This window comes from Scyliorhinus torazame, chromosome 14, assembly GCF_047496885.1.
Source record: "Scyliorhinus torazame isolate Kashiwa2021f chromosome 14, sScyTor2.1, whole genome shotgun sequence".
Classification (NCBI taxonomy): Eukaryota; Metazoa; Chordata; class Chondrichthyes; order Carcharhiniformes; family Scyliorhinidae; genus Scyliorhinus; species Scyliorhinus torazame.
In genome coordinates, this window is record NC_092720.1 from 102,531,514 (window position 1) to 102,557,994 (window position 26,481).

General features: G+C 40.0%; 1 protein-coding gene across 1 annotated transcript; it reads right to left on the reverse strand.

Annotated features, from left to right (window-relative positions):
* On the reverse strand, positions 1-26,271 carry copb2 (COPI coat complex subunit beta 2). The gene is made up of 22 exons (XM_072474560.1): positions 26,095-26,271; positions 24,391-24,528; positions 23,113-23,199; positions 21,593-21,719; positions 20,657-20,805; positions 20,230-20,376; positions 19,676-19,775; positions 18,506-18,648; positions 15,819-16,018; positions 14,547-14,657; positions 14,378-14,466; positions 10,474-10,580; positions 9,165-9,308; positions 8,775-8,905; positions 8,292-8,499; positions 6,098-6,208; positions 4,983-5,197; positions 4,315-4,407; positions 4,016-4,199; positions 3,841-3,912; positions 3,275-3,424; positions 1-371 (listed from the first exon to the last, which is right to left on the reverse strand). Exons 1-22 carry the CDS (start codon positions 26,095-26,097, stop codon positions 276-278), a joined length of 2,805 nt encoding a protein of 934 aa, XP_072330661.1. The 5' UTR covers positions 26,098-26,271; the 3' UTR covers positions 1-275.
* Between the last annotated feature and the right edge of the window lie 210 nt (positions 26,272-26,481).

Consider the following 26,481-nt stretch of genomic DNA (forward strand, 5'->3'; position numbering starts at 1 on the left):
TAAAAATGTTACTGGTTTTATTTGGAGTTAATACAGCACAACAGTACGAGCACTTCTATTCAGTTATGAAACACTAACTCCATGATTTACTTTACAGGTATGTCATCATATCTGCTGACTTGGCAACAGCGCCACCTGTTGTAGTGTGGTACAAAATGCACTTCAGAATGTCAACTTGCTGCCCGATCAGCTCTACCACTTTAGAACTGTCCAAAGTTGAATATTCACTCATTCAATAGAAATTTGGTCACATTTAAATATATTTGGTTTTCAATTTAATCATCCAGGAATTCTTCATCCAAATTAACGTCTGAAGTGTCTATGTCATCCAGCTCCAAGTTATCCAAATCATCGTCAAGATCAGTCAGAGACTGAAATTAAGAAAATAACATTTTAGACCACGGATGTTTTGCACATCAATTCAAGTTGAATGGGAAAGACCTGTGGCTCATTGATTTGGTCAGTTCTGCAGAAACTAACAAATTTACTCCATATCTTTGATTCATTGCACACAGATTTCCCCTTTGCTGTAGACAATTAATTTCCAGCATGGCAATGTCTTACATATTTGCTCCCCAAAAGGTTCAGAGCGGGGAATTAACACAACACAGACAGACAGAGCTGGTCTACGTCATGATGTAACTCCTACATATCGTACTGGGTGACAGTGGTTAGTACTGCTGCCTCTCAGGGCCAGGGACCCAGGATCGATTCCAACCTTGGGCAACTGTTTGTGTGGAGTTTGCATATTATTCCTGTTTCTGCGTGGGTCCCCGGCTGCTCCGGTTTCCTCCCACAGTTCAAAGATGTGCAGGTTAGGTGGATTGGCTATGCTAAATTGCCCCCAAGTGGGTTTCGGGGATTGGGCCTAGGTAGGGTGCTCTTTCAGAAGGTCAGTGCAGACTCAATGGGTCGAATGGCCTACTTCTGCATTGTAGGGATTCTATGATTCCCCTTTGGAAAATTATATTTACACTGCCTTTAATGCAATAAAACATCCTAAGGTACATTATAAAACAAAGAGGTAGTGTTCAAGGAGCGTCTTAAAGGAGGAAAGCGAGTTAGAGAGGCTGAAGGAAGGGATTCCAGTGATTAGATCCTAGGCAAATTAATGTGGAGCAATTAAAACTTGGGTTGCTCAAAAGGTCAGAATTAAGTGACCCCAGCATAGATATCTTGAGAGGGTTGTGGGGCTGTAGGAGATTAGAGTTAGATAGGGAGGGATGGGGACATGGAGAGATCTGAAAACAAAGACTTTAACATCAAGACCTTGCTGAACCAGGAGCCAAAGTAAGTTAGCAAACACAGGGATAATAGGTGATTGGACTTGGTGCAAATGAAGACATAAACAGAAGAGTTTTGGATGACAGGTTAAATAGGTGTAAGCAAGTGGAATAGCCAAGTCCAGAGGTGACAAAGGCAGCCATGCAATCTTCCGGGAGGGTAAAAATAGGCCAATTTGAGTAAGAAGTTAAAAGCAAAATACTGTGGATTCTGGAAGTCTAAAAAACAGAAAATGCTGGAAAAGCTCAGCAGGTCTGCCAGCATCTGTACAGAGAGAAACAGAGTTAACATTGAGTCCGTATGATTTCTTCAGAGTTCAAGAGGGAGAAATGTGATGGATTTTATACTGTATAGAGGAGATGGAGCAGGTCAGTGATAGGTGGGAGCTAGTAGAGATTGGAACAAAAATGTGTAAAGCAGACAGAGGGTGTGCTAATGGCAGTGTGAAGGACTATGGAAGGTGCTGATAGTGGCATTAAGGTAAGGTAGCAGTATGTGTTAATAGGTGAACCAAGGTCAGTACTCAAGTGAAAGCAAACTTGAGAACAAGTAACAGTAGTCTCAAGTTGGTCAACTCAAGTTGCCTCCCGAGTGCTGTAACATGCCTTATCAGAAGTGGACGTCCTGTTCCTCCGGTTTGCGTTAGGCTTCACCGGAACACTGCAGTTGGCCAAGAACACACGTGTGGGCATGAGAGCCTGATGCAGAGTTGAAATGGCAAGCAACAAGAAGGTCGGGGTTATGCATGTGGACTGAGCAAATGTTCCACAAAGTAGCCTCCCAGTCTGCGTTTAGCTTCCCCAATGTAGAGACCACAATGGGAGCAGTGAATACAGTAGACCAAATTGAAGGAGGTACAGTGAAATACTGCTTTGCCTAAAAGGAGTGTTTGGGGTCTTGAATGAGGAGGACGGAGGCAGTAAAGGGGCAGGTGTTACACCTTCTGTGATTACAAGGGAAGGTCCAGTCGGAAGAGGATGAGAGTTTGGTGTGATGGAGGAGTTAAATAAGAAATTGCTTGTCTGTCCCAAAGACAATCAAATTCCAATCAATCAGTGATGGGAGACACTTTTTTTATTTACATCCACTAACCTATATGTTACCCATATTTGTCCAGCTCCCTTTTGAAATCTTTAATTTGTTCAATATGTTCGATGACTCCAAAAGATATCTCCTGATATCTATCTCAATCCTATGCTCCTATAACTTTGTGACAATAAGTGATTATTATTGTTATTATACTCATGTCATCTGATCCCAACTTACGCAACTCAAATTGGCCTTACCATTAAGGGTAAATCTAATCCTTTCTAATACCTCAGTCAATCCCCTCAAAAGGTTACATGTTTCACGAGTAAAACAAAACTCCAGCACTCTTAAGCCATCCGTGGGATCTAAAGGCCTTTAAAACTAGATTTCAATTTTGCGGCCTACGCCCAAACTTTTTACTTCACCCAGCATCTGGAGTAACTAAAACTGGACACCGCATTCAAACACGGTAGCACAGTGGTTAGCACTGTTGCTTCACAGCACCAGAGTCCCAGACTCGATTCCCGGCTTGGGTCACTGTCTTTGCGGAGTCTGCACGTTCTCCCTGCGTGGCTTTCCTCAGGGTGCTCCAGTTTCCTCCCACCACAAGTCCTGAAAGACGTGCTCTTAGGTAATTTGTACATTCTGAATTCTCCCTCCGTGTACCCGAACAGTCGCTGGAATGTGGCGACTAGAGGCTTTTCATAACTTCATTGCAGTGTTAATGTAAGCCTACTTGTGACAATAATGATTATTAAATTAAATTAAAATGAGGTCTAACCAAGTCCTTGTATAAAGACAATACTATGTTTTATATTTAATTGTCCTGGCATTGTTCTCATGGCACTAGCCACGAATCTTCACGTGTATGTACTGGAATGCATGATTGAAGTTGGCCCGATCCATCTGTACATGGATTTGCTTAAATGAACTGTGTGCATCCACTGCTCAAGCTAAATACCTTTTTAGTTTGAAGATCCATTACTTCTGAATCATCTGCAGTTGCCACATAAGCAGATGCTGATTCTAATACAGCTTTTACATCTGCTATCACTGATGCAATTGGTGTCGACACACCTGTCACTGCTTCCTCTTCATCACTAGAAGGTTTCTACAATGTCAAAAAGTTTAAATCATTTAGAAATGCTGAAACCTTTTAATTAAATAACCAACAACTATTTTTGCATTCATCTGGAAGCAGGCAGAAAGGTTTTTCTTATATTGGTCTGGGAACAAACACTAATTTTCATGAACTCTTTATATGATTCTATCAATTATGTTTGCATTTGTAACGCTGCAGGGCCAAGATCCTGCCACCAGAGGTCCTCGCTGAGTGTGTCACAAGTCCACCGAATGGTAGAATGCAAGTACTGAGCATTTCAACTTAGACCTACAAGTTTTGGGTCTCTGAACTCTTTCAAATATCCATTGCCAACAGTGTTGGAGGTTTTGGTTACATCGCATTGAAATTATAACGTTATCTTTCCAGCTCTGACATTAAGGATGTGTTTCATAACAATCAGCTACCTTCATTGGTGTTTCAGACAGAGACAATGCAAAGTCTTTTGATTCTTCAATAATATTCCTCTCTTCATTTGGCTAGTAATCAAAAATAGGAGGAAAAAAAAGATTAGCACTAGCAAATTCCATTCAAATCCAAATTCACAGCATCAATATAACACAGAAGGATGCTATTACTTACAGTGACAAGAGGATAATCCCTGGCAGGTCTCTCTTTAGTCACGTTGGTTTCTTTCAGATACTGCTCAGCAACAAAAGCTTCCTTTAGGCCTGGAAATAGATTTTCATACTCTGTGGGATCAGCGAGTGAATCAGCAGCCTTTTGGTTTATTTTGGCGAGATTCTCTCTCCAGAGTTTCACAACTCTGTAAGGAAAAGTTAGAATCCAGGGGTAAGTCATTTTATGCATATGTGCATATTTATGTACATAAACGCAAGATTGCACTGTGCCATGATAGAATTGAAACTGCCGACTCGTACCTGGAGACCTGACTTGGCAAGTAAGTTCGGGAAAAAAAGGCAGCTTCTGGAAGACGTCCTGTTTTTATCAACAATTCCAGACAATTGTCAAGCCTGCATACATTTTAAAAAAAAAAAAGTTTTAACGTTAAATATCTGCTTATTGAATTCACTGCACCACCGATCAATATTATGTTACTGTCGGGATGAGGCAGGGAGTTGTACAGATCAGTGTTTCAATTATCAGGTAAAAGGTCTGTTTCTGTGCTGTATATTCTATGTAAGAGATTAGTCAGTTTTAGGCACCAAACCTAGTAAAAATATGCTGAGCTTGAATTTGAATGGAAACAATGTAGATTCACCAGAATGATTAAAGGGTAAAATTATGGGGCCAGGTACATAAACCTGGCTTGTATTCCCTCGAGTATAGACAGTTTAGTCTAATTGAGATGTTTTGCGTTTGAAAGGATTCAATAGGGAGGTTGAAATGGACTTTTTGATCTGGTAGGAGCATCGAGAATCTTAAAATTGAAACCAAATTGCGAAAACTTTGAAAACGATATCCCCAAAACACATAATTCAATAATTGTTTTAAAAATAAAGTACATGCAGTTGTCAATGTCGAAAGTACTGCAGTTGAAAAGCAGTCTGTTCAAAGAAGTTAAAAGGTGTATCGTTGAAGCACTTACTTTCCTTGCATGAAGTAAGTCATAAAAGCCACATTGTTCTTGCCATCTTTTTCAACGACTTCAGCTAATTTGTTAACCATTGGAGCATTGCCAGAGGCAGTAGCTAGCAACAATAATCCACCATAATCCTGTGCATGATGTAAACACTCCTGGGCAAGGGCAAACTGGCACTTACTAATCGCAAGCTCTGCCAACTGTTTCCATTTCTGTTCAGACTGTGGGGATAAAAAGATATTTTGCAAGAAAACGTTCAGACTTATAGACTTAAGGCTACATATGTAGGAGGGGGCTGATGATTGAGGTGACAACACCCCATGGGAACACTGATCATCCTGATTATCAACATATTTTATTCTACTTGCAGGCTCCTGGACATTGCCCTTCTGTGTGCCTTATCAATGTTTTGTTAATTACTCTCATTATGCTGCCCTACCCTATTATTCCAAACCATCTCCTGTTTTATACTTAAGAACCATATTTCCTCTTACATGTGCAGAACTTTTTGTGCCCTCCCTCTTTGTTCCATTCCTTTATAGATTCTATTCATCTGAAATATCTTCCCATTCTATTGCAGGGACCACACCCAAAATGTTAAATTGTCTGTCCATTCTGCAGATGGTGACTCATCTGCCAAGTGTTCCCAGAAATTTGTTTCCTTTACAAACATAATGGCACTGAATAAAGTTTCCCCTCCCCAAAACAAAAAACAAGTGAGAGTTCATAGTAAAATGTTGCATTAGTTCAAGCTTCTTAAACAAGGGTTACCAATCAAGTCTGCTGAGTGGAGCTGAATTTGTAAGGAGCAGTCTAGTTAAGACCAAATTATAATATCACTTTACGTAAAAACGTGGCAAAAAATTGAAGGAGGTAACTTTGAAATTATACAAATGGCATTATAAACATTTCTTAAAAGGATTTATGTTTACTTCAATATCTGGTATTTACAAATTGGGAACAGGTCCCAAGGACAACATATGACCAGTGAAATATGGTTGTGTGAAATAGCCTGATAGATTTACCTCAGGCTAACTCAATTAAACACTTTCTTAAAATTTAATTTCCCCCAGTTTTAATATTTAAACCAAAGACATTAGAAGTTATGAATACAAGCTTACCTCTGCTTCCACAGCCAACTGATACGCAATCTTCAGCTCTCCAAGCTGCAGTGCAAGTTCAAAACAGTGCTCTGGATCAGTGGATACTGCAAGAGCCTGTGATTTGAAACCCTGTTATGTGGAAAAAGGAAAGACCTTAAAGATTCTTGTAAAAAAAAAATGCATTCGCACTTCCAGCTTTTCTAAGATGCCAAGGGGAAAATCTAACAGCCTGGATTTATTGCAATGAGAATCACTTATATAAACTCCACCACTCCAGGTTCTGGCAGGCTGAAAATAGCAGATTTGTTGGCCCTCATCTGGATCTACTGGTGCACAAGTCTATTCCTTTGGGCCCAAAATCTGTTGCGCAATACTTAAGTATGATTCTTATTTACACGGAAGTGAAATCGCAACAGTCACCACATTCCCAAAGGACTACAACAACAACTTGAATTTGCATAGCAGCTTCAAAACGGGGGACTGTTGCAAGGCCATTCACAAGAGTAATTCGTTTGAAAAACGACATCTCCATAATCGATAATACTGGTGAAAATAAATTGTAACAGAAACTAAAACATGAATTTAGTTTGTGATTTAGTATGGCAAGTTTATCGACTGTACATTTTCTTTATTACTGTGTTGCCCACACATTCTCCTGTAAACCACATTACCATTCATGTCCAACCACTAAGATTTAGCTTAATTTATTTATTTCAAACCAACCATGGGTTAAAATACTAAATTTCTCCCAATTTCTGCAAAGACAAAAGTGTCAATGATGAATCTGAGTTAAGGAGTAAACCTTTTATTAAAAAAGAAAACACAACAATATAAAAATTTCTACAAACTGTGTGGTCATACAACGTTTGAGTGCAGAAAGTAATGAATATATTACCTAAAAAACTGCACCAATGTAAAGCATGAATATTGATGAAGGGAAGTACAGGAGAAATTGCTTCTGCTGCAAGTACTTATCCTTATTTGTAACACTTAAGGACAGGCACTAGTTAAAGCTAAAATGATCAATCAAGGACTGATTTGGTTCTAAATGTGAGGCAGCAAGAACCTGTTTTTTTTACTGCTCAGTTTATGGTGAGTTAGTGTTGTGATAATAAAATACATCTAGCAGCATAAGGAAACAAATTGGTGGGGGCATAACATTGTTTGTTATTAAGAATTGAGACAGCAAGTAACTAAGAAGACTACGACTTGATGTATGAACAAGGTTTTCCAGTGTCTTTCGGTGTTAAGTCTCACATAATTGAATAACTCTACAGGTTAAAATATATAGATAAATAAAAAGTACAGAGAAAATCACATTTTTAAAGTCACTCAGGATACTGCAACCAGAAGCACTGATTTTATTATCACTATAAATTATTTTAATTTTCTATTTCTTTTTCAATCTGCATCCATTGTTCAATATCTAAACAATATTTCCTAGAATCATAGATTTCCTGCTGGCCTGTCTAATGATTTGGTATTTTAAAAGTCTTAACACAATATTAAAATTTTTAACCTGTCACCCGAAAATAGCTTACAATTATCCCTTAAACAATACTACTAAATGTAGTAAATACAATCCCTTAAATCACTATCTCTACTTCCAATTATTCCCAAGAAAGGAAAAAACATACAGCTCTCAAACCATCCTACATCTAAATGGCAGGGAGTAATACTTGCTTTCCAGAACAGATTTGGCTCCTGATAGAATCCCTGCAGTCTCTGGCTGGATGCTTTCAAAAAGCTATTTCAACTGGTTTGTTTCAGCTTCCCCCCCCCCCCCCCCCATATCCTCTGACAAGTCTGCACTGTCTTCTTTTTAAATCTTTTTAACTAACCTTTCTTGTGGACTCAGTGTTAGCCAGATCAGAAGTCAACTCAAAAGCTCTCTCAAAATATCTGAATATCTTAGATCCACCCCGCAGTGACCCTGCTGAAAACATATGAACTTTCCAGGCTGAAAACACTAACTCCCCAGGGGCTCCTCCTAATCAAACTACAGTGCATTAAGCTCGGCTTTTACGATGGTCAATTTCACTCTGGCTTCTAAAAGCTTTCTAATCTTGCAAAACAAGATTCTTTTAAAAAACATGACTACTGCAGTCAAACACACTCTAACCCAGGCTTTTAACCCATAAATTGACAAATATTTATAATCCAATATCTCTAAAACCCTGCATTCATCACAAGTGGTTATATTTCATCTAACCTGTTTCTCCAGGAAGTGGGCTACTCTTGTCCTTTGTTCCTTTGGAATTGTGGGAAGAACCTTGTCAGCCATGGAAAAGTCCCTCCTCATCACCGCAGTCTGGTACTCGAGCACAGAGACAAGCAAAGAATAGCTGACAATGTTCAAATCTTTATCTCCCAGGTATAGTCGATTATCTTTTGGGATATAACCCAAGAGATACATAGTCCTAAAAAAATAATGTTAGAGCTTGAATTTTGGCATTTTCATATTGGTCCTTAATAAAAAATAGCAGTTTCAATTATGTAGATTTTTTAAATATACAAGTACATGAATCAAGTTGAACCACCAGCAAATCATTGGTAGTTCATCACCCCCTTCCCAAGGACAATAAATGCTGGACCACAATGTTACCATCCAATGAACTAAAAACAAATTGCCAAATTATTTCATATTGAGTTTTATAGGCATGTCATGTGATTTTTCCATCACTCTCCCACTCACCTGTCAAGGTGGGCAATGGTGACAATCTCACCACCAACATAATAATTAAGTCTGTTCACAGAGCTTGTGTAGATGAAACAGTCTCCGACCCACAATCCAGTCTTAACAATTTCCTGAATTTCACCAAGAACCTGGTAAAAATACGACCAAAATAATTAAACAAATCGAGTAACTTTGTATCAAAACACACCATCAATGTCACGGCTGGAGCCGCATAATTACAACCGACTGACTTGGAAACATTTTCAGCACAGGAGACCATTTGGCCCATCACGTCCGTTTCTATTCACGGCAGGTTCTATTCAAGCAACTTTTACAGCCTATGATTTCTATGTTCTCAGTTTCTTCAAAGTAACTACTCAATTGATTTGCTGGGTATTTGCATCTTACCTCAAAGGCATCTTCAATGCCATCCTCTGTAACTCCTTCATGTGTTTCCTGTGCTGTAGCCACCTTCTCAGCAAGATATTTCAAAATGAAGAAAGAATCTTCTGTAGCAATGCACACCAGTTCACCAGAGTCTGACCAAAATATCTGCAAGTAAAAAGTACCCACGTTGTTATCTGGTGCTCTGGTGATTACTGTAGCAAATGCATTGCAAAATTTTGTTTCAAATTATAGAACAGCTCAATCTTGTTTGGAATGGTGGTACAGGCAGTTCATAGGATCTCCGTGCGAATGGATTTGGGAAGGAGTAAACATAGCCTGGATATAGAGCCCGATCACCATCCCACGAGGAAAGAGCATGTGCAAAAACTAGATCAGGCTTTGCTTTAATTCCCTAGACAGCAGAATAATCCACAGACTAGAGGAAAAATTGCCACTTGAAGAAGGGAATAGAGGGCAGCTGCTGCCCACGAACCTGCACCCCAAAATTGGACATACAAAAGTAATTAGTAACAAGCACTATACAATATGTATGGAAAATACCTATTCTCATGAGTAAGCACTGGAAAAGGCCGTTAACTCATTATTTAAATCTATGCAGAAATCAGGCCATTTTTATTTTTAATCCCTTGCTACCAATCACAATTCCCTCTATTCCTGTTACCTGGAATAATTTATAAAACAATCATTCAACAAGAGGCTGTATTAATCATACTAAGTGGCAGTCCATTAAAAATATTCTTCAGTTCAATTCAGCTTATTTTCTTTAGGTTTAAATCACTTCTGAACCCAGCGCTTCCTTCTCCACAATTCCCAACCGCATATACAGGTTCTTTACAGCAAGTTCCAATCACGTACTAGGTTTTCTGACCATAACACAAATGGTAGTCCATTCATTTTAAAAGGATTGCCATCAGCATCATGGCTAGAAATTGTAAGCCACAGTATACAGCAAGATCCTACTATGTATACAGGATGTGTAGAATGCAGGATCTGAAGAAAAGATTTTAACAATAAATTAATACTATTACTCCTCTTCTACTGGAGCTATTTGCCTTGGGAGGATATCAATGAGCTAGTAATACAATACAAAAATCATTAGCTCAGATAAGCCATAAGCCGTACAAATTCGCATTTTTAATAGAAATAAACTATTCCAGAAGGAAATACATCAATTTTAAATTCTAGAAAAGGTGATTTATCCAAATCGAGATGGGTACTGAAAAATCAAATTCTGTTCTTAATTTATTCTCCCTTGGTGGAACCGTCAGGTTATATCACTTACATGTTTGGGCATGTTTATATCACTTACATGTTTGGGCTGTATTTCGATTCTGCGGATGAGTTCAGTGGTTTCCCAGTCATAAAATGCTAGGCCATTCATTGAGCGGACACCCAGAAGGAACCCACCATAGATGCCTATGAACATCAAAATCTTTAAAGTTATCACATTCAAATAAGAGTGTCAGACGAAACCAAAAAGCAAAATAAGATAATTTATTGCATTGTGAAAGCATTTCAATAACAAGTACTTATGTCATCATTCCAGAACTCAATCATCAGACTTTAAAAATAATTTAATCTGGTACATGTTCCACAAAACTGAAAACTATTGATCTGCCTTCATAGCCTCGCTCCATTGTATTGTTGTAATCAACCGTGACATGAAAAATTAAGTCAATCAAAACAGTAAGATCCAAATGATACCTGATGATCGTTTCTTCCCTCTCATCCTAGTTTTCTTTTCTTTTGATCCCACCCATCTCCCTCATTTACTTTGGTCTACTTATGCTCCAGCTGGCTCTTTTTTCTAATTCCCATCCACAACAAGGTCTCTACTCACTTTCTACTCTCATATACTTCAAAGCACAGGGTTACTTTCTGATTTATCATTGGGGAGAGCATATCTGGCTATCATTTTAGTTATGAATTCCAAAACAGCATGTGACTCAAATGTTTGAACATCTTTTATTTAAAATGCAGTTCAAGCTGTTATATAACTAATTATGTATTGCTTATTAAAAAGTATCCATCTTACATGTAAATACTAAAAGAAACTTAGTTGTTTGGGACTACAGAACTTGAGAGAAACATTTTTGTCGAGGCCTGCACTCATAGAATCATAGAATTTACAGTGCAGAAGGAGACCATTCGGCCCATTGGGTCTGCACCGGCCCTTGGAAAGAGCACCCTACTTAAGCCCATGCCTCCACCCTATCCCCTTAACCCAATAAACCCATCTAACCTTTTTTGGACACCAAGGGCAATTTATCATGGCCAATCCACCCAACCTGCACATCTTTGGACTGGGAGGAAGCCGGAGGAAACCCACGCAGACATGGGGAGAACGTGCAGACTCCGCACAGATAGTGACCCAAGCCGGGAATCGAACCCGAGACCCTGGAGCTGTGAAGCAACTGTGCTAACCACTGTGCTACCCACTCATCAGGACATTCGCAGTGCCCAATATTAGATGTGATTCCGCGATTGAACAACATTTGTTAAATAATCCTGTGTGCTAAGAATTACGCTGACATCAATTTAAGATTGTCAGTCAGGCTCAGTGGTGCATTTACGTGTTCTGGAAGCTATGTATAGTAGTATAGGGCCCTGTTCTTTACAGACAAAAGGAACATGTATACACATTGCATGTGTTTCAGCGAAAGAAAATAAGTGACCACCATTCACTGGTTCATGGCTCATGACTAGAGTCAAGCTGCCTTGTTTATATTTAAAACAATGCCTGCCGGTTAAGAGTCAGTCACCAGCAACTGGCGTATTCACAATGGGAATGGCTCTACCAATCAGAGTCCACTTGCTAACAAATCAGCACTCTTTTATCATACAGTATAAATTTGTCGATTTTCCTTGCATTGTCTTCCTGTGAATGCCTTGATGAGTGCAAGATGAAAAGCTTTAGCAAGAAATGTCTTTTTCCAGCAAAAAAACCTTCTTTAAACTCTCCATCTACATGGCATTTCATGTAAGTTACAGATTTGCTAGAAAAGCTTTTAAACATTTCCAAGAAAACCTTCTGATTTTAAATACACAGTAAGGAATAGTCAAATCCGTTTCCTCTATTTTTGTTCATAATGTACGAAGACTTCTGAATCTACCAAACATTGTCAGCATAATCGTAGTCATTTTTGTGAAATTTTAGACAAAATGCTAGACAAGTGCATCATTTTGAGGGAACTGGAATGGAGTGTTCAATTTCCTGCCACTAATAAAATGGAGAGTGGGCAGTTTGCAAAACTCTGCAGCAAAGAGAGCAACAATTCCTGCAATTCTGCAGGAGCAACAGCAGGCATGCCTAAAAGTGAGGCGTCAACCTGGTGAATCTACAACACAGGACTACTTGTGTGCCGAACAGCAAATAATAGACCGAGCTAAGCGATTTCACAACCAACAGATCAGATCTAAGCTTGGCAGTTCAGTCACATCCAGACGCGAATGGTGGACAATTAAACAACTCACTGGAGGAGGAGGTTCCCCAAGTATCCCCAGCCTCAATGATGGAGGAGCCCAGCACATATGTGCAATAGATAAGGCTAAAGCATTCGCAACAATCTTCAGCCAGAAATGCTGAGTGGATGATCTTCCGGAGATCCCCAGCATCACGGGTATCAGTCTTCAGCCAATACAATTCACTCCATGTGATATCAAAAAATGGCTGAAGGCACTGGATACTGCAAAGTCGATGGGCCCTGACAATATTCCATCAACAGTAATGATGATTTGTGCTCCAGAACTTGCCGCACCCCTAGCCAAGCTGTTCCAGTACAGCTTCAACACTGGCATCTACTTAACAATGCGGAAAATTGCCCAGCTATGTCCTGTACACAAGAAACAGGACAAATCCATCTTGGTCAATTACCAGCCCATCAGTCTACTCTCAATCATCAGCAAAGTGTTGCAAGGAGTCATCAACAGTGCTATATCAATTGGCACTTCCTTCGCAATGTTCTGCTCATGGTCGCCCAGTTTAGGTTCCCCAAGGGTCACAGCCCCTGACCTCACCACAGCCTTGGTTCAAACATGGACAAAGAGCTGAATTCCAGAGGTGAGGTGAGAGTGACTGCCCTTGATGTCAAGGCAGACTTCGATCGGCTGTGGCATCAACGAGCTGAAGCAAAACTGGAGTCAATGGGAATCAGGGGGGAAACTCTCCACTGAGAGTTATACCTGGCAGAAAGGAAGATGGTTTTGGTGGTTGGAGGTCAACCATCCCAGCTCCAGGACATTACCCTGACCTCAGGGTCGTGTCCTAGGCCCAAACATCTTCAGTGGCTTCATCAATCACTTCCATTCCATCATAAGGTCAGAAGTGGGGATGTTTACAGATGATTGTACAACGTTCAGCACCATTCACAACTCCTCAGATACTGAAGCAGTCAATGTCCAAATGCAGCAAGACCTGGACGATATCCAGGTTTAGGCTAATAATTGGCAAGTAACATTCACACCACACAAGTGCCAGACAACGACCATCGCCCCATGACATTCAATGGCAATACCATTGCTAAATCTCCCACCATCAACACCCTGAGGGTTACCATTGACCAGAAACTAGGAATCCTGCAGTGACTACTCACCTCCGGAACCGCTCCAAAGCCTGCCCAGCATCTACAAAGCACAAGCCAGGAATGTAATGAAATACCCTCCACTTGCCTGGATGAGTACAGCTCCAACAACATTCAAGAAGCTCAACACCACCCAGGACAATGCAGCCTACTTGATTGCTACACCTTCCACAAACATTCAGTCCCTCCACCAGCGGTGAGCAGTGGCAGCCGTGTACACCATCTACAAGATGCACTACAGGAAATCACCAAGGTTCCTTCGGCAGCACCTTCCAAACCCACGACCACTACCATTTAGAAGGCAAGAGCAGCAGTTACCTGGGAACATCACCACCTGGAGGCTCCCCTCCAAATCATTCACCATCCTGACTTGGAAATATATCGCCATTCCTTCACGGTCATTGGTCAAAATGGGACTCCCTTCCTAACAGCACTGTAGGTGTACCTACATCTCAGGGACTGCAGCAGTTCAAGAAGGGAGCTCACCATCACTTTCTTAATGGCAGCTAGGGATGGACAATAAATGCTGGTCTAACCAGCGACACCCACATCCCGCAAATGAATATAATTTCCTAAATCTGGCTATTATCTCTCTTAGATGCAGTTGGCAGTATGTAAACCAAAACTCCTTACCTTCAGCTCCAAAATCTGGCTTAAATGATTTCTTTTCTTTGAAATTTTTAAATATTTTCACCACACTGTTGCTTTCCCTGATTGCATATCTGAAAATAAAGCATATCAATTGGTTATTCAAGTGTTTCCTGACTATAAATTAAAATCACATACTTATAAATTTACTTACTCAGAAGAATCATGTGCCCATACAAACTCCTGTGCAGATCCGAAGCTCTTATTTCTTAAAGCCATTGCTGTGTAGATAATATATTCACCATCACCACAGACTACCACAAACCTAAACACAAAAATTGAAATGAATGTGTTAATAAAAAATTAATATTGCCAAAAATAGCACTCCTCTATTGCAGTGAGACCTAGACAACATATGCAAAACAGGAGAAAAAACTGACAGTTTCCACCTTCGCTGTCTCAGACATCTCTTGGCAGGCCAAGGTTCACCAGCTAATTTGGTCAGCATACACTTATTGCTAAGCTAACAATGCCTGCAATGGTCAACCACATTGGTTAGATGGATGACGACGATATACTCAAAGACCCTCTGTAGGGTGAACTGGGTCATGATCTCTGGGCTTCCATACCTCTGCCACAAGAACAATTGAAAGCAAGATATGAAGGTGGCAGACATTAACACAGACAGTTATTAATGGCCACAACCTCTGGAGGTCAACTATTTGGAGAGGTATTGGAAGAGGTGAGAAGAAGTGGAGGACTCAGCTGTGAAAGTATAGAGTCCAGAGAAAACAGAGGCCAGCAAACCCTGCAACTTCTCAGCCTACTGTCTTTATTGGTAGCAAATGAGACAAATTGTGAGGCCATAGAAGGGTTCCTGAACCACATTAAAGTTTAACACTGACTTGACTAGCAAGGTGCAAGATGGAAGGCTGTCGATAATAATGACAGATTATATTTCCTTATCACCGTTCTCATACTTTACTAAAAATTAACTTTTTTAAATATTGCAAGTGACTTCAAGGACATGTTATTTTTAATTGGAGGATCAAGCATAATTTACTAAAATTATGCACAGTAAATTACTATATTTTAAAAAGCTCACTTAAAGATAACAGTCATAGAAACATAGAAAATAGGAGTAACCCATTTGGCCCTTCGAGCCTGCTCTGCCATTCAATATCATGGCTGATCATCCAACTCAGTAACCTGTTCCTACTTTCCCCCCCATATCCTTTGATCCTTTTAACTTCCAAGAGCTACATCTAACACATTCTTGAAAACGTATAATGTTTTGACCTCAACTGCTTTCTGTGCTGGCGAATTCCACAGGCTCACCACTCTCTGGGTCCCTTAAGTAACAGCCCCATAACAGCTAAATTATGCCCCATCTTTGCCCCAATGCAACTAAAGATTAATCCTAAATTATTTTGCACCAAGTAGTTGTCAAAATATTCTTTTAAATTGGGGAAAGTTAAAGCTTTACCTTCCATTGGGATTATGTTGAATCGTCTGTGGATATATCTCACAGCTTCCCATGTCTTTCACAGCCAAGGGCAGTCTTTCACCATCTTTTATTTCAGTGTCTCCCATTGCTTTGAGGTTAGCCTGCTGAACTTCAGAATGCTTGGCCCAAATAATTTTACCACTAGCATCCATAGACACTGCAGGTTCCTCACGACCAAGCTTAAAAAAATAAGCATAAATATTGTCAAGTACAAGACTGTTCCATCACATTTGTATTTACCCTGTCAAGACCTCTCAGAATCTTATATGTTTCTATAAGATCACCTCTCATTCTTCCAAACACCAATGCATTTGGCTCAATCTGCTCGACCTTTCCTCATAAAGCAACCCCTCCAACCCAGAAATTAAGACAACTGAACCTTCTCTGAACTGCTTTCGAGGCATGTATACCGCTCCTTCAGTAAGGAGACCAAACTTGCAAAGAGTACTCAGTGTGGGTCTCATTTAATACACTGTACAGTCGTAACAAGACTATACACCACGCCTGTTGCAAAAACAACCATTCTATTTACCTTCTTAATTGCTGTGCCTGCAAGCTAACATTTTGTGATTCATTTTCAAGGACCCCATATTCCTCTGAACTGATAATGTGAACAACTTCATTTTCTCACATTTACTCCATCTGACAAATTTTTGCATAATCACTTAATCTTATCTATATCCCTTTTCATCCTCCTCACAACTTGCTTTCCTACTGTTGTGAATGTCTGATTCCATAATTTGTGTGTGTTTTAGAGGTATAACTTTTAGTTTTAAGAATACATTTTCTAGATTGGAGATTAAAGTGTTAAATGCAAGATAAATGGAAAAGCCGGATTAAGAAACTGATAAACAACCCTATGGCAAGGAGCTAGAGGTAGTTCGTAAACATGGATTTTTATTTGATGGACTCAACAAATCTGGAGCGAGGGCAAACATATCCAATAGATATAAACTATTTAGATGGGCCACAACCAAGGTGTGTAACGAGGGTAGAACATAATTAGTTTGTATTCCTATTTTGGCACATCCCAAAGCATGCCATTGTCATGGAGATAGGCTGTGGGGTTAGGTTTCTTTGCTTAATTTATCTGGTTTGTTCTCACAGAAGGAAGTCTTATGTAGGTTGCAGTTCACAGTTAGAGGGAGAACGAGGGAGTAGAAGGTTTGTCCAGCTTGAAACTAGAGGAAGTGATCTCTTGTGACCCTGACAGTGAAAATAAGGAGTTAGCTAAATTTGAGCTAAGAAGTCCAGTCATAATGTTTTGAAGAAGAGTTGGAGGATCAGTTAGCTAAAAGGATCCCCACGAGGTTTCATACTTTGGGGAATAATGGAACACTGAGGAGAAATTAAAGTGAATTCTTGAGGACTGAGACACACCTTTGGGCTGGTCCCAGGAAAAGTGAATGAGTCTTCGAGATTTTGTAAGATAAGGGAACTTTTGGAAGGTGGTAGGGGAGTAGAAATAAAATTGGATTGGTAGTATACACAGTTTATAAGCTATACTGTCAAGTTGGGAGCATTTGCTTTGTTTATTTTCTTTATATATACAATAAAGTTTGCTTTGGTTTAGAAAAGTGAAATTGTTCTGTCAGTTAACTAATGGGTGTTCTGATTTCTCTTTAAATGTTAACAGTCTCTAAGGTCATCACATTATCAGAAGTTTTTGCTACAATATAGTCAGTTCCTTCATCCATATCATTAATATAGATTGGAGGTAGTTGAGGTCCCAGTACTGATCCCTGTAGCACTTCAGTTAAAGCCTGATAGCCTGAAAATTACTCATTTATCCCAACTCTCTGTTTCTTGTTAATTAGGAAATCTTCTAGCCAAGTTTAGGAAATCTTCTATCCAAGTTAATATATCAACACTATGAGCTCTTATCTTGTAAAATAACCCTTCAGGTGCACATTATCTAATGCCTTTTGGAAATAATTTGTATTGCGAGTACGGCTCTCTGAATAGTAAAAATACACTTCCTCTCAAAGATTAATATGCCCCTATATTAACTCAGGAGGTCTTGTAGTGCACTGGATATCATCCCTGCCTCTTGTGTTTGTGTTCCACCCTAAGAATTGATGGGCAGGAAGGTGCATTCATAACTAAGCCAAGCAGGTTGAGTATCAACCTACAAAATCCTTCCAACGTGCCGAAGGCAGGTGGTAAGAGCGGGGGAGACTCCTGGTCAGCCATTCTTGATGTGGATTGGCGTCCCTCAAGCTATAATACTCTGCCAACAGGCTATCGACCTGTTCCAGGAAAACATTCACAATGGGAACGATGAACCACTAGGTGTACCACTGGGTGCAGGAAGTGAAACAACAACAATAAATCAGTTCAGACACTTCTAGCCATGCACAAACAAAAATCAGAAATAGAGCCCCCCCCACACATTTTACAGTGTGTATTATTTTAAAACCTATTAGCAATGATAAAGTCAACATATCGTGGTGATATCTTATTAATGAAACAGACTTGATACAATGCACTCACACATATGTCTGGTAGTCAGAGGGTAATACAAGTTAATCTGTCTAACTACATTGGTGCATCAGGAAACCTTCACACTATTCAAATTCTCATTTAATGACTAGTGTGCATAAAAGAATGACACCTTCATACTGCAGATTATAGATATTCAAACAGACGTAATTTAGCTCACATACCTTAATGATGATACTGCCTTCATCATAGCCAAGGGCCACATTGTTGGAGCCCCTCAGACTTGCCACACACCAAACACGTTCCATTCCATAATTCAGAGTGCTCTCTAGACGGTAAGTGCTTGAATGCCAGATACGGACAGTACCTTTAAAGATATAAATACAATTGGTCTGTTATATACATAGCAACCACAGTATTATTTAGGACAGGAGACTATTGGATTATCTAGCCTATTCTTCCAATAGTCTCATTAGTTTTTTAAATCATTAATTAATTTAATTAATTAATTAAGAGTCTGGAACTATTACCCCTGCATCTCTGACCAACTCGTATACATTCAATCCTTCTTTAAAACTTCTCCACACTAAGATTCAAAAACAGCTTCTTCCCTGCTGTTACCAGACTCCTCACCGACCCTCTTATGGACTGAACTGATCTCTTCACATATCTCCTCTACTGAGTAGTACTCCACTCCTGTATGCTTCACCCAATACCTATGTCTATATATTTACATTGTATATTTTATGTTTGCCCTCTGTACTTTCTTTTCATGCATGGAATGATCTGTCTGAACTGTACGCAGTACAATACTTTTCACTGTACCTCGGTAAATGTGACAATAAACAAATCCAATCCAATCTTTAACATAGTCACTTGGAATGTTCTATAATTATTTGAAATTTCATACTTCAACCTTTAAGAGACACACTGTTCACAACTATTAAGAATTTAAATATCAGGGGTTACAAGTTAAAATTATGAAGTTAGGAGCAGAAGAGCCTTTTCAGTCACAAAATAATAAAGTTGTGGAAGAAGTTACTAGAGTTATAGAGCTCGAAAACTGCACTAATATTTCAGCAGTCCATCATAAAAAACAAATTGTGATTGCTCCATATCACACTGTACACAAAATTTCTTTTGAAAAATGAATAGCTGCTGAGACTGGACTATTCAGGGTGTCCAATTTATTAAACAATTATATATTTGCAAGGTAGAACTTACAGCTATGGATACAATCTCCCTCCTGCCCTTTTGGAAACTCCAAAGCATCTCTGAAGACAATAAATCAACATTTTTTTAATCCTATAAACGTAACTGCTTGGATTTTTTAGTACATGAAGTGGTGCAAAGTAAGCATCAATAGCAACTTTTGAAACATACGCAATACGCACCATCCTCCGATCCAGTGATGATAATTGGAAGTTCCGGATGGAAGCTAACACAAGAGACATTCTGAGCATGGCCCTCCAGTGTCTGAACGCAAGTCTTATTCTACAGCGAAACAGAATTATTTCAGTTATAATATACAATGCTTATTTCAGGACTAAATGTTTTCAGTACATTTGGCAATGGAACATGCAACGGGATCAGGTTAACTGACTAGTGCTGCAACTTGTGCAGATTTTTTCTAACTATTAACAGCAACTTTATACAAAGTAGATTACTTTCTCTTAGGTGAAAATGTTTATTGTTTATATGCTGGATCAGTGTTTTTGTCAGCTATTGATTGACCTACATGGCTAAGTTTGACCTTCAAATCAAAACAGAGACTACAGCCAGGTTTTTATATGATATCCTCATGGAAGCAATGTTTATTTCTAAAATAATTTTACAGAGTAAAGCTTCACAATTAAGTAGAATCCACTGCATTTCACACTTAAATATTCCTACATAACTATTCAACCTGCATGAGCAATTACTTACCAATGTAATAATTTCTCTTTACCTGGTAGTCCCAGATTTTAACTAGGCGGTCATCAGCTCCAGAAATCAGATACGGCTTGTCACCTCCACTGTAGTAATCAATGCAGTTCACTCCTTTCTCATGGCCCTCCAAGGTGAAATTAGGTGAGGATGAGCCAAGTTGCCATACCTGACGAGTGCCAACACAGAATTTATTCAATGTAAGATCTTTACAAAAGAACAAAATATGCAATACAAATCCCTTTCAAATATTCCTAACTCAAATATATAACACTCTACCACAATATTATGTTTGTCTCCATCCTTAAGGCGGAGGGGTAAAGTCATATTGTTTACAAGTCTCTAAGTTTTATGCCTTTTTGCTCTGAAATGTTTTAACTATTATAAAAAAGCTTCTCAGCTCTTGATTCCAAATAGTTTTGTACCACACTTCAACCTTGTTCCCATACCTTAATCGTCCTATCCAAGGATGCACTTGCAAACTGGTTGTTGTCTTTCGGGTTGATGACAATCTGCATAACATAGTGGGTGTGCCCTTCAAAAACCTGGGTGCAGGTCCACTTCTTCTCCCAGTCCCACAGTTTGATCAGCATGTCATCTACCAAGGAAACAATTTACCAGTTTTTGAAACCATTCTTTAAATGATCAAGATTCTAAAACAACACAAGTCAAAATCAGCAGAAACTTTTCCACCCACGAGCACTAAAATCAAAAGATTTTATCAGTGTTATGGGTCAGAGTTTAGCGAACCCCAAAGTGTAGCATGGAGTTCAACTGACCCACAACTTTTAATAGATTGTGGTGTGGGGGGCACACGGCGCAATCTACAGGTGTGATACAGCATAAATGGACAAGTGTTTTTTAAAACAAAACAATGTTTATTCTATCAACTCAAGTTAACCTTTTTAAAACAACCATTGAATATCGTAACACCCATTAATTCAAAGATAACCCCCAAAGACTAAGTAATCGTTTCAGCTGACCTTTTAACATCCAAAAGACTTAACCAACCTTCACACAGGAGCACATTAGGTTACATTTAATATATATAGTGAGAAAAGGTTCAGCCGTGCTGCTGCCTTTGGTTACTTCAGCTACAGCCCCTTTGTTTTCTTCATGCAGCTCACTGGAAACACAGACACACCCAAGCTGCTCTCTCAAACTGAAATTCAAAAAGCAGAAGTGAGCTCAGCTCCCCCCCACCCTCTGACATCACTTCAGTAACATGAGCAGTTCCATTTCTTAAAGGTACATTTCTTAAACACCCATTTCTTAAAGGTACTCTCACATGACAATCAGAAATAAAAAGCTTTATTAATTTTACACTTACGGACTACAATATTGGTCAGCTTGAAACGTTAAAAAATAAATCTGAAGTAACTCACCACTGCTGGTCAAGATATAAGGTTGAGTTGGGTGGACAGCAATACAACGAATGTAATCTGAATGAGCTTCAAACATGTGAACTCTCTCCAGTGTGTTGTAATTGAAAACTCGGATTTGCATATCATCCTAAATTACGAGAGAGAAGAGATTATATGCCTTGCAAATTCAAAAACAGCCAAGACCTCTCAGCAAATTCAGGATGTACAGGTTTTTGTGGACCAATGCGTCAAAATGACAGAGCAAACATCTGAACTAAAAATCACAATAAAACACAATGATTTTTAAGATAGTCAATACAAAAAGACAACTTTCACTAACACGTCGAAACGCAATGAGGCAGCAACTTCACATTCATTGATAAATTAAATCAGTTTACATATTACACCAACATAATTCATGATACAAATGGCACTGAAAGAAGGGACGCACAACTGTTCCCATCAAATGATTAAAGTGACTACAATATATTTATAAATTGTGTCTTTTGCTGGAACTTGTCTGTAAAACGTCATGTGACATTTTTGCCACACTTTTCCTTTAATAATTCTTTTGTCTATATTTATAATAATTAAAGATTAATTTTTTAAAAATCCTAACCCAATTTTGAGATTTAATGTACATGAACATCAATCTGATAAAATCCTAAATTCAAAAGACTGACTCAGGTGAACGTCCAGTTGATCTAACTCTACCACAACACCAGATCCACCATCGCTTCTCTCATTTGCACATGAACAGCAGATTCACCAGTTATCTCTCCTGAAGGACAAGTTGTTGCTTGGCACAATGTAATGTGCAATAGAGATATTATCAAAGTACCCATGAGACTAATCTATTCATACGTGCCTTCCTCAGATGGGGTTGGGAAACGGTCTCTGGGTTCTCTAAGCAATTTCACACAAACAAATTAAAGCAGATCGTTATCTGGAGGTAGCCTAATCACATAATTAAAGAGCAGGCAATTTTTAATTGAGGTATGTAACTTGTCTGAATAGAAAAACATTTATTTTCTCCTTCATCAATCCATTTATGAATAAAAAAATATTCTCATTCTAAACTCCTTACTGGTTCCACAGTTGCCAGCAACGCTCTTATGCCTCAACCAGGTTAAGGATTGAAATGTGAATCCTGGCACTGAGTGACAATTGGCTATTCAATATGGATGGGTCATCGCAGCTTAGGCTGATAGTAGCTCCTGAAAAATGTTCAACACATGCACTTTTAATTGGGGACATTCGAAGATGATTGGGAGATGGAAGCATGCCTGGTTTTACCCTTCTCAAACTTTGCTTGATAACGTGCCTGTCAGATATCTTGGAATGTTTTACTATATTAAACTATATAACTGCAAGCTGTTGTTTTCCCAGTTGATTGCGAGGCGCAAAGCACCGCCCCCATTACTGCCTAACTGAGATCAGCTAGCTCAAAAAAGACCATGGATTACTTCTATAACTCTTTAGTCTGAATGGTGCTGTATTGCATCTTCAGACTCATAAAATATCCAGCCAAAGATACCTACTGCTCCTGTGATGACCCAGTTCTTTCGTGCCACAAACTTAGATGCCCTCACAGGCAGATCGCACACCTCAAATGTCTTCACGAGTGTCTGGAAGAGTACAGAATTGTAAAAAAAAATTAAAATGCGACCAGTTTATTCAAAACACAATTTCCCTGCTGTGAAAAGCCATTTACTTCAATACTGTAAATGCATGTTAATTAGCATAACCAGACAAAACCTACAATATTGTGAGAAAGTAGAACAACATAAGGGGAACTAAATAAGCGATCCGTGTGATGGAACTATTCATCTTTGAATAATCATGGTGTAAACTTTTTCAATTTAATCACATTTTGGGCTTTGTAGATGATAGATATCTGGTCTGGCGAATGAAATAAGATCAGAATTCGGATGTGTGAACTGTTACACAGAGACCGCTGAACACAACCTCAAGACTCAGATATTTCAATTGCTCACGGTTGTTTCTATAAGTGACGCTGTAAATTTTGCTCTGAGCTGTTTCGTGACTGTGGCATTTGCGCAGCAGAAACCCATTAAACATTAAAATGAATTAATTTACTTGAGAGGAAAGTTACATTCTGTGCTGACTTGAACCTCAGAACTGGAAGATTTGTAATCTGTTTCATTACCACAACACGTATATTTTATATAGAGATAAAGCACAAAATGCAGATGTGGATATTTATTATTTGGGGAATTATACGCAAGATAACAATTTACTTATTATGATTCCATGCAAGATGATTTTACTTCTCTGACTACATGTTAAACATTCCCTCATCAAGAATGAAAACTAAAAATATGTGAAGACTTCTATATGCAGTTCCTCTGGCAGAAAATGACGTCTCACTGTGTTCACAAGAGGAAAGCTGGTACACCATTGGAAAAGGAGAATACTGTACTGCACGGGAGGGAAAAGAATAGAAACATCAAACATTTTTTAGGTGGCAGGAAAAGACAGGGTGGTATAATCGCAGTGAGTAGATCTGAATTATTAGCACTGCTGCTTCACAGCGCCAGAGACCTGGGTTCCATTTCGGCCTTGGGTGCCCGTCTGTGTGGAGTTTGCACGTTCTCCGTGATTGCATGGGTTTCCTCCGGGTGCTCTAGTTTTCTCCCACAGTCCAAAGACGTGCAGGTTAGGTGGGGTTATGGGGATAGGTTGGAAGCTCTTTCAGATGGTGGCTGCATACTCGATGGACTGAAAGGCCTCATTCTGCACGGTAGGAATTCTATAATGCTAAACTGTTTAGAACTGGAGAAAAAAAGCAGCTGTACCTGAGATTCATGGTTCCATACACAGACACTGCCATTGTAAAGACTGGCCAACATCCATGGCTCAGTTGGATGCAAGTCTACACTTTTCACTCGGTCAGACCGAGCGGTCAGCTTCCGTTTGATGTCTAGTCTCAAAGGCTGGAAAACAAAAGTGAATACAGCACTAATATTATTCCAGATAATGTATACTTAAACACAGTGCACATTGGATGAGTTTAAACACATGGGGTATAAAGGCATCAGAAGTACATAAAGTGACTGCCAAATCGCTATTGCCTGTGTTGTACTCCCAACCAAGACAAATATATACTCCAATATTTCGTTCTTATCAATTTTAATTCTTACTTATAGAATATTATGTATGCTGCAACTGTAACGTTAAAGATACAGCAGTACTTTTCTGGTTAACAAAGTTCTCCCAAAGGTGAAGCCAATTCTGAGGAAGAACAACACTTTAATTGAATCAATTAATAAAAGTGATAATCTGTCACATTTGTTTTACTTTAACAACTGTATGCTATCTCTGTGAGCATGACTGAACTCAGCCTCATAGACCCACAAAAATATGGGTCTGTCATTGGGTTAACTGCTCTAAGTCTTGCCTCTGTCAGGCTCTGTAAATAAAGTTTTTGCAGATTAACCACATTGGGATGTCCTGAGGTGAAAGGTGCTTTATAAACATGAAAAAAAAAATGGTATTTCCTTTCTTAAATTGAGGTAGCACTTTGTTACTGGATGAGTTCAAAAAGTCTGATCAATCTGAAACTTGGCATTGCAACAGCCAACCACAGAGTCTAGGCTCACGTATGAACAGGATTTGCGCATCATACCAGAGGGCTATCAGCTTCCATTAAACCATCTGTAGCGAATCATTCCAGTCAAGAGTGGAAAAAGCAAACTAAACCTTCCAGCAGGAACAGTGCTTCTACTGATAATTAAACTCCACAATCCACTGCATATGAACGTTCAGTAATTATTTTTCTATTAGAAAATTTAAAGTAACCAATTATTTTTTTTCCAATTCAGGGGCAATTTAGCATGGCAAATCCACCTACTCTGCACATCTTTGGGGTTGTGGGGTATGAGACCCACGCACACACGGGGAGAATGTGCCAACTCCACACGGACAGTGACCCAGAGCCAGGATCGAACTGGGGGCCTCAGCGCCGTGAGGCAGCAGTGCTAACCACTGCACCATCGTGCCGCCCCTTCGGTAACTATTTTAGCTTCCCAATATACTTCCATAGCTGCAATGAGTGACTTATTTGTTATTCCTTAGTCACAGAAAATAACAATACCTTGCATATTTAACACTCCACTACTGAGAGTTTGGATCATAACAGCATTAGTGCCATGGGCAGAGTGTTCTGACAGGGATCAATGTGGAGTGTTTTGATATTTCCTATGTTTAGTTACAGGAAGTTGCAGCTCATCTAAAGCAATATCAGGTAATCAGTCTGAAAGCACAGATGATGGGGGGTTTGTATCTTCCCCTCCCTTCCTCAGAGCTCGGCCTGTGGCGGCCCCGTCCACAGAGCTCGGCCTGTGGCGGCGCCACCCAGAGTTCGGCCTGTGTTGGCCCCGTCCACAGAGCTCGGCCTTCCCACCCGAGAAACTCTGCAGCCCGCTCCCGGTCCCTCGCTCGCTCTCAGTCAGCATCTACCCGCACTCCCAGGAATGCCCCTGCCAGGCTGCTGGACCCACCATCGCTGCAGCAGCTCAAACCTCTCGCCGAAGCCCGACCGAACTGACTGATCCTCTGACGTGGAGCTTCCGCCTCGGCCACGAAACACGGGATTTCGGCCGATTCGCGCGAGACTGGCCGCGGCTCCCGACTCACGGGGCCCTCCGCGCACAGCGCCCCCTTTCCTCCGGCTCCCTCCGCGCACAGCGCCCCCTTTCCTCCGGCTCCCTCCGGTTCCGGGGCCCTCCGCGCACAGCGCCCCCTTTCCTCCGGCTCCCTCCGCGCACAGCGCCCCCTTTCCTCCGGCTCCCTCCGGTTCCGGGGCCCTCCGCGCACAGCTCCCCCTTCCCTCCGGGGCCCTCCGCGCACAGCGCCCCCTTCCCTCCGGCCACGGGGACCTCCGCACA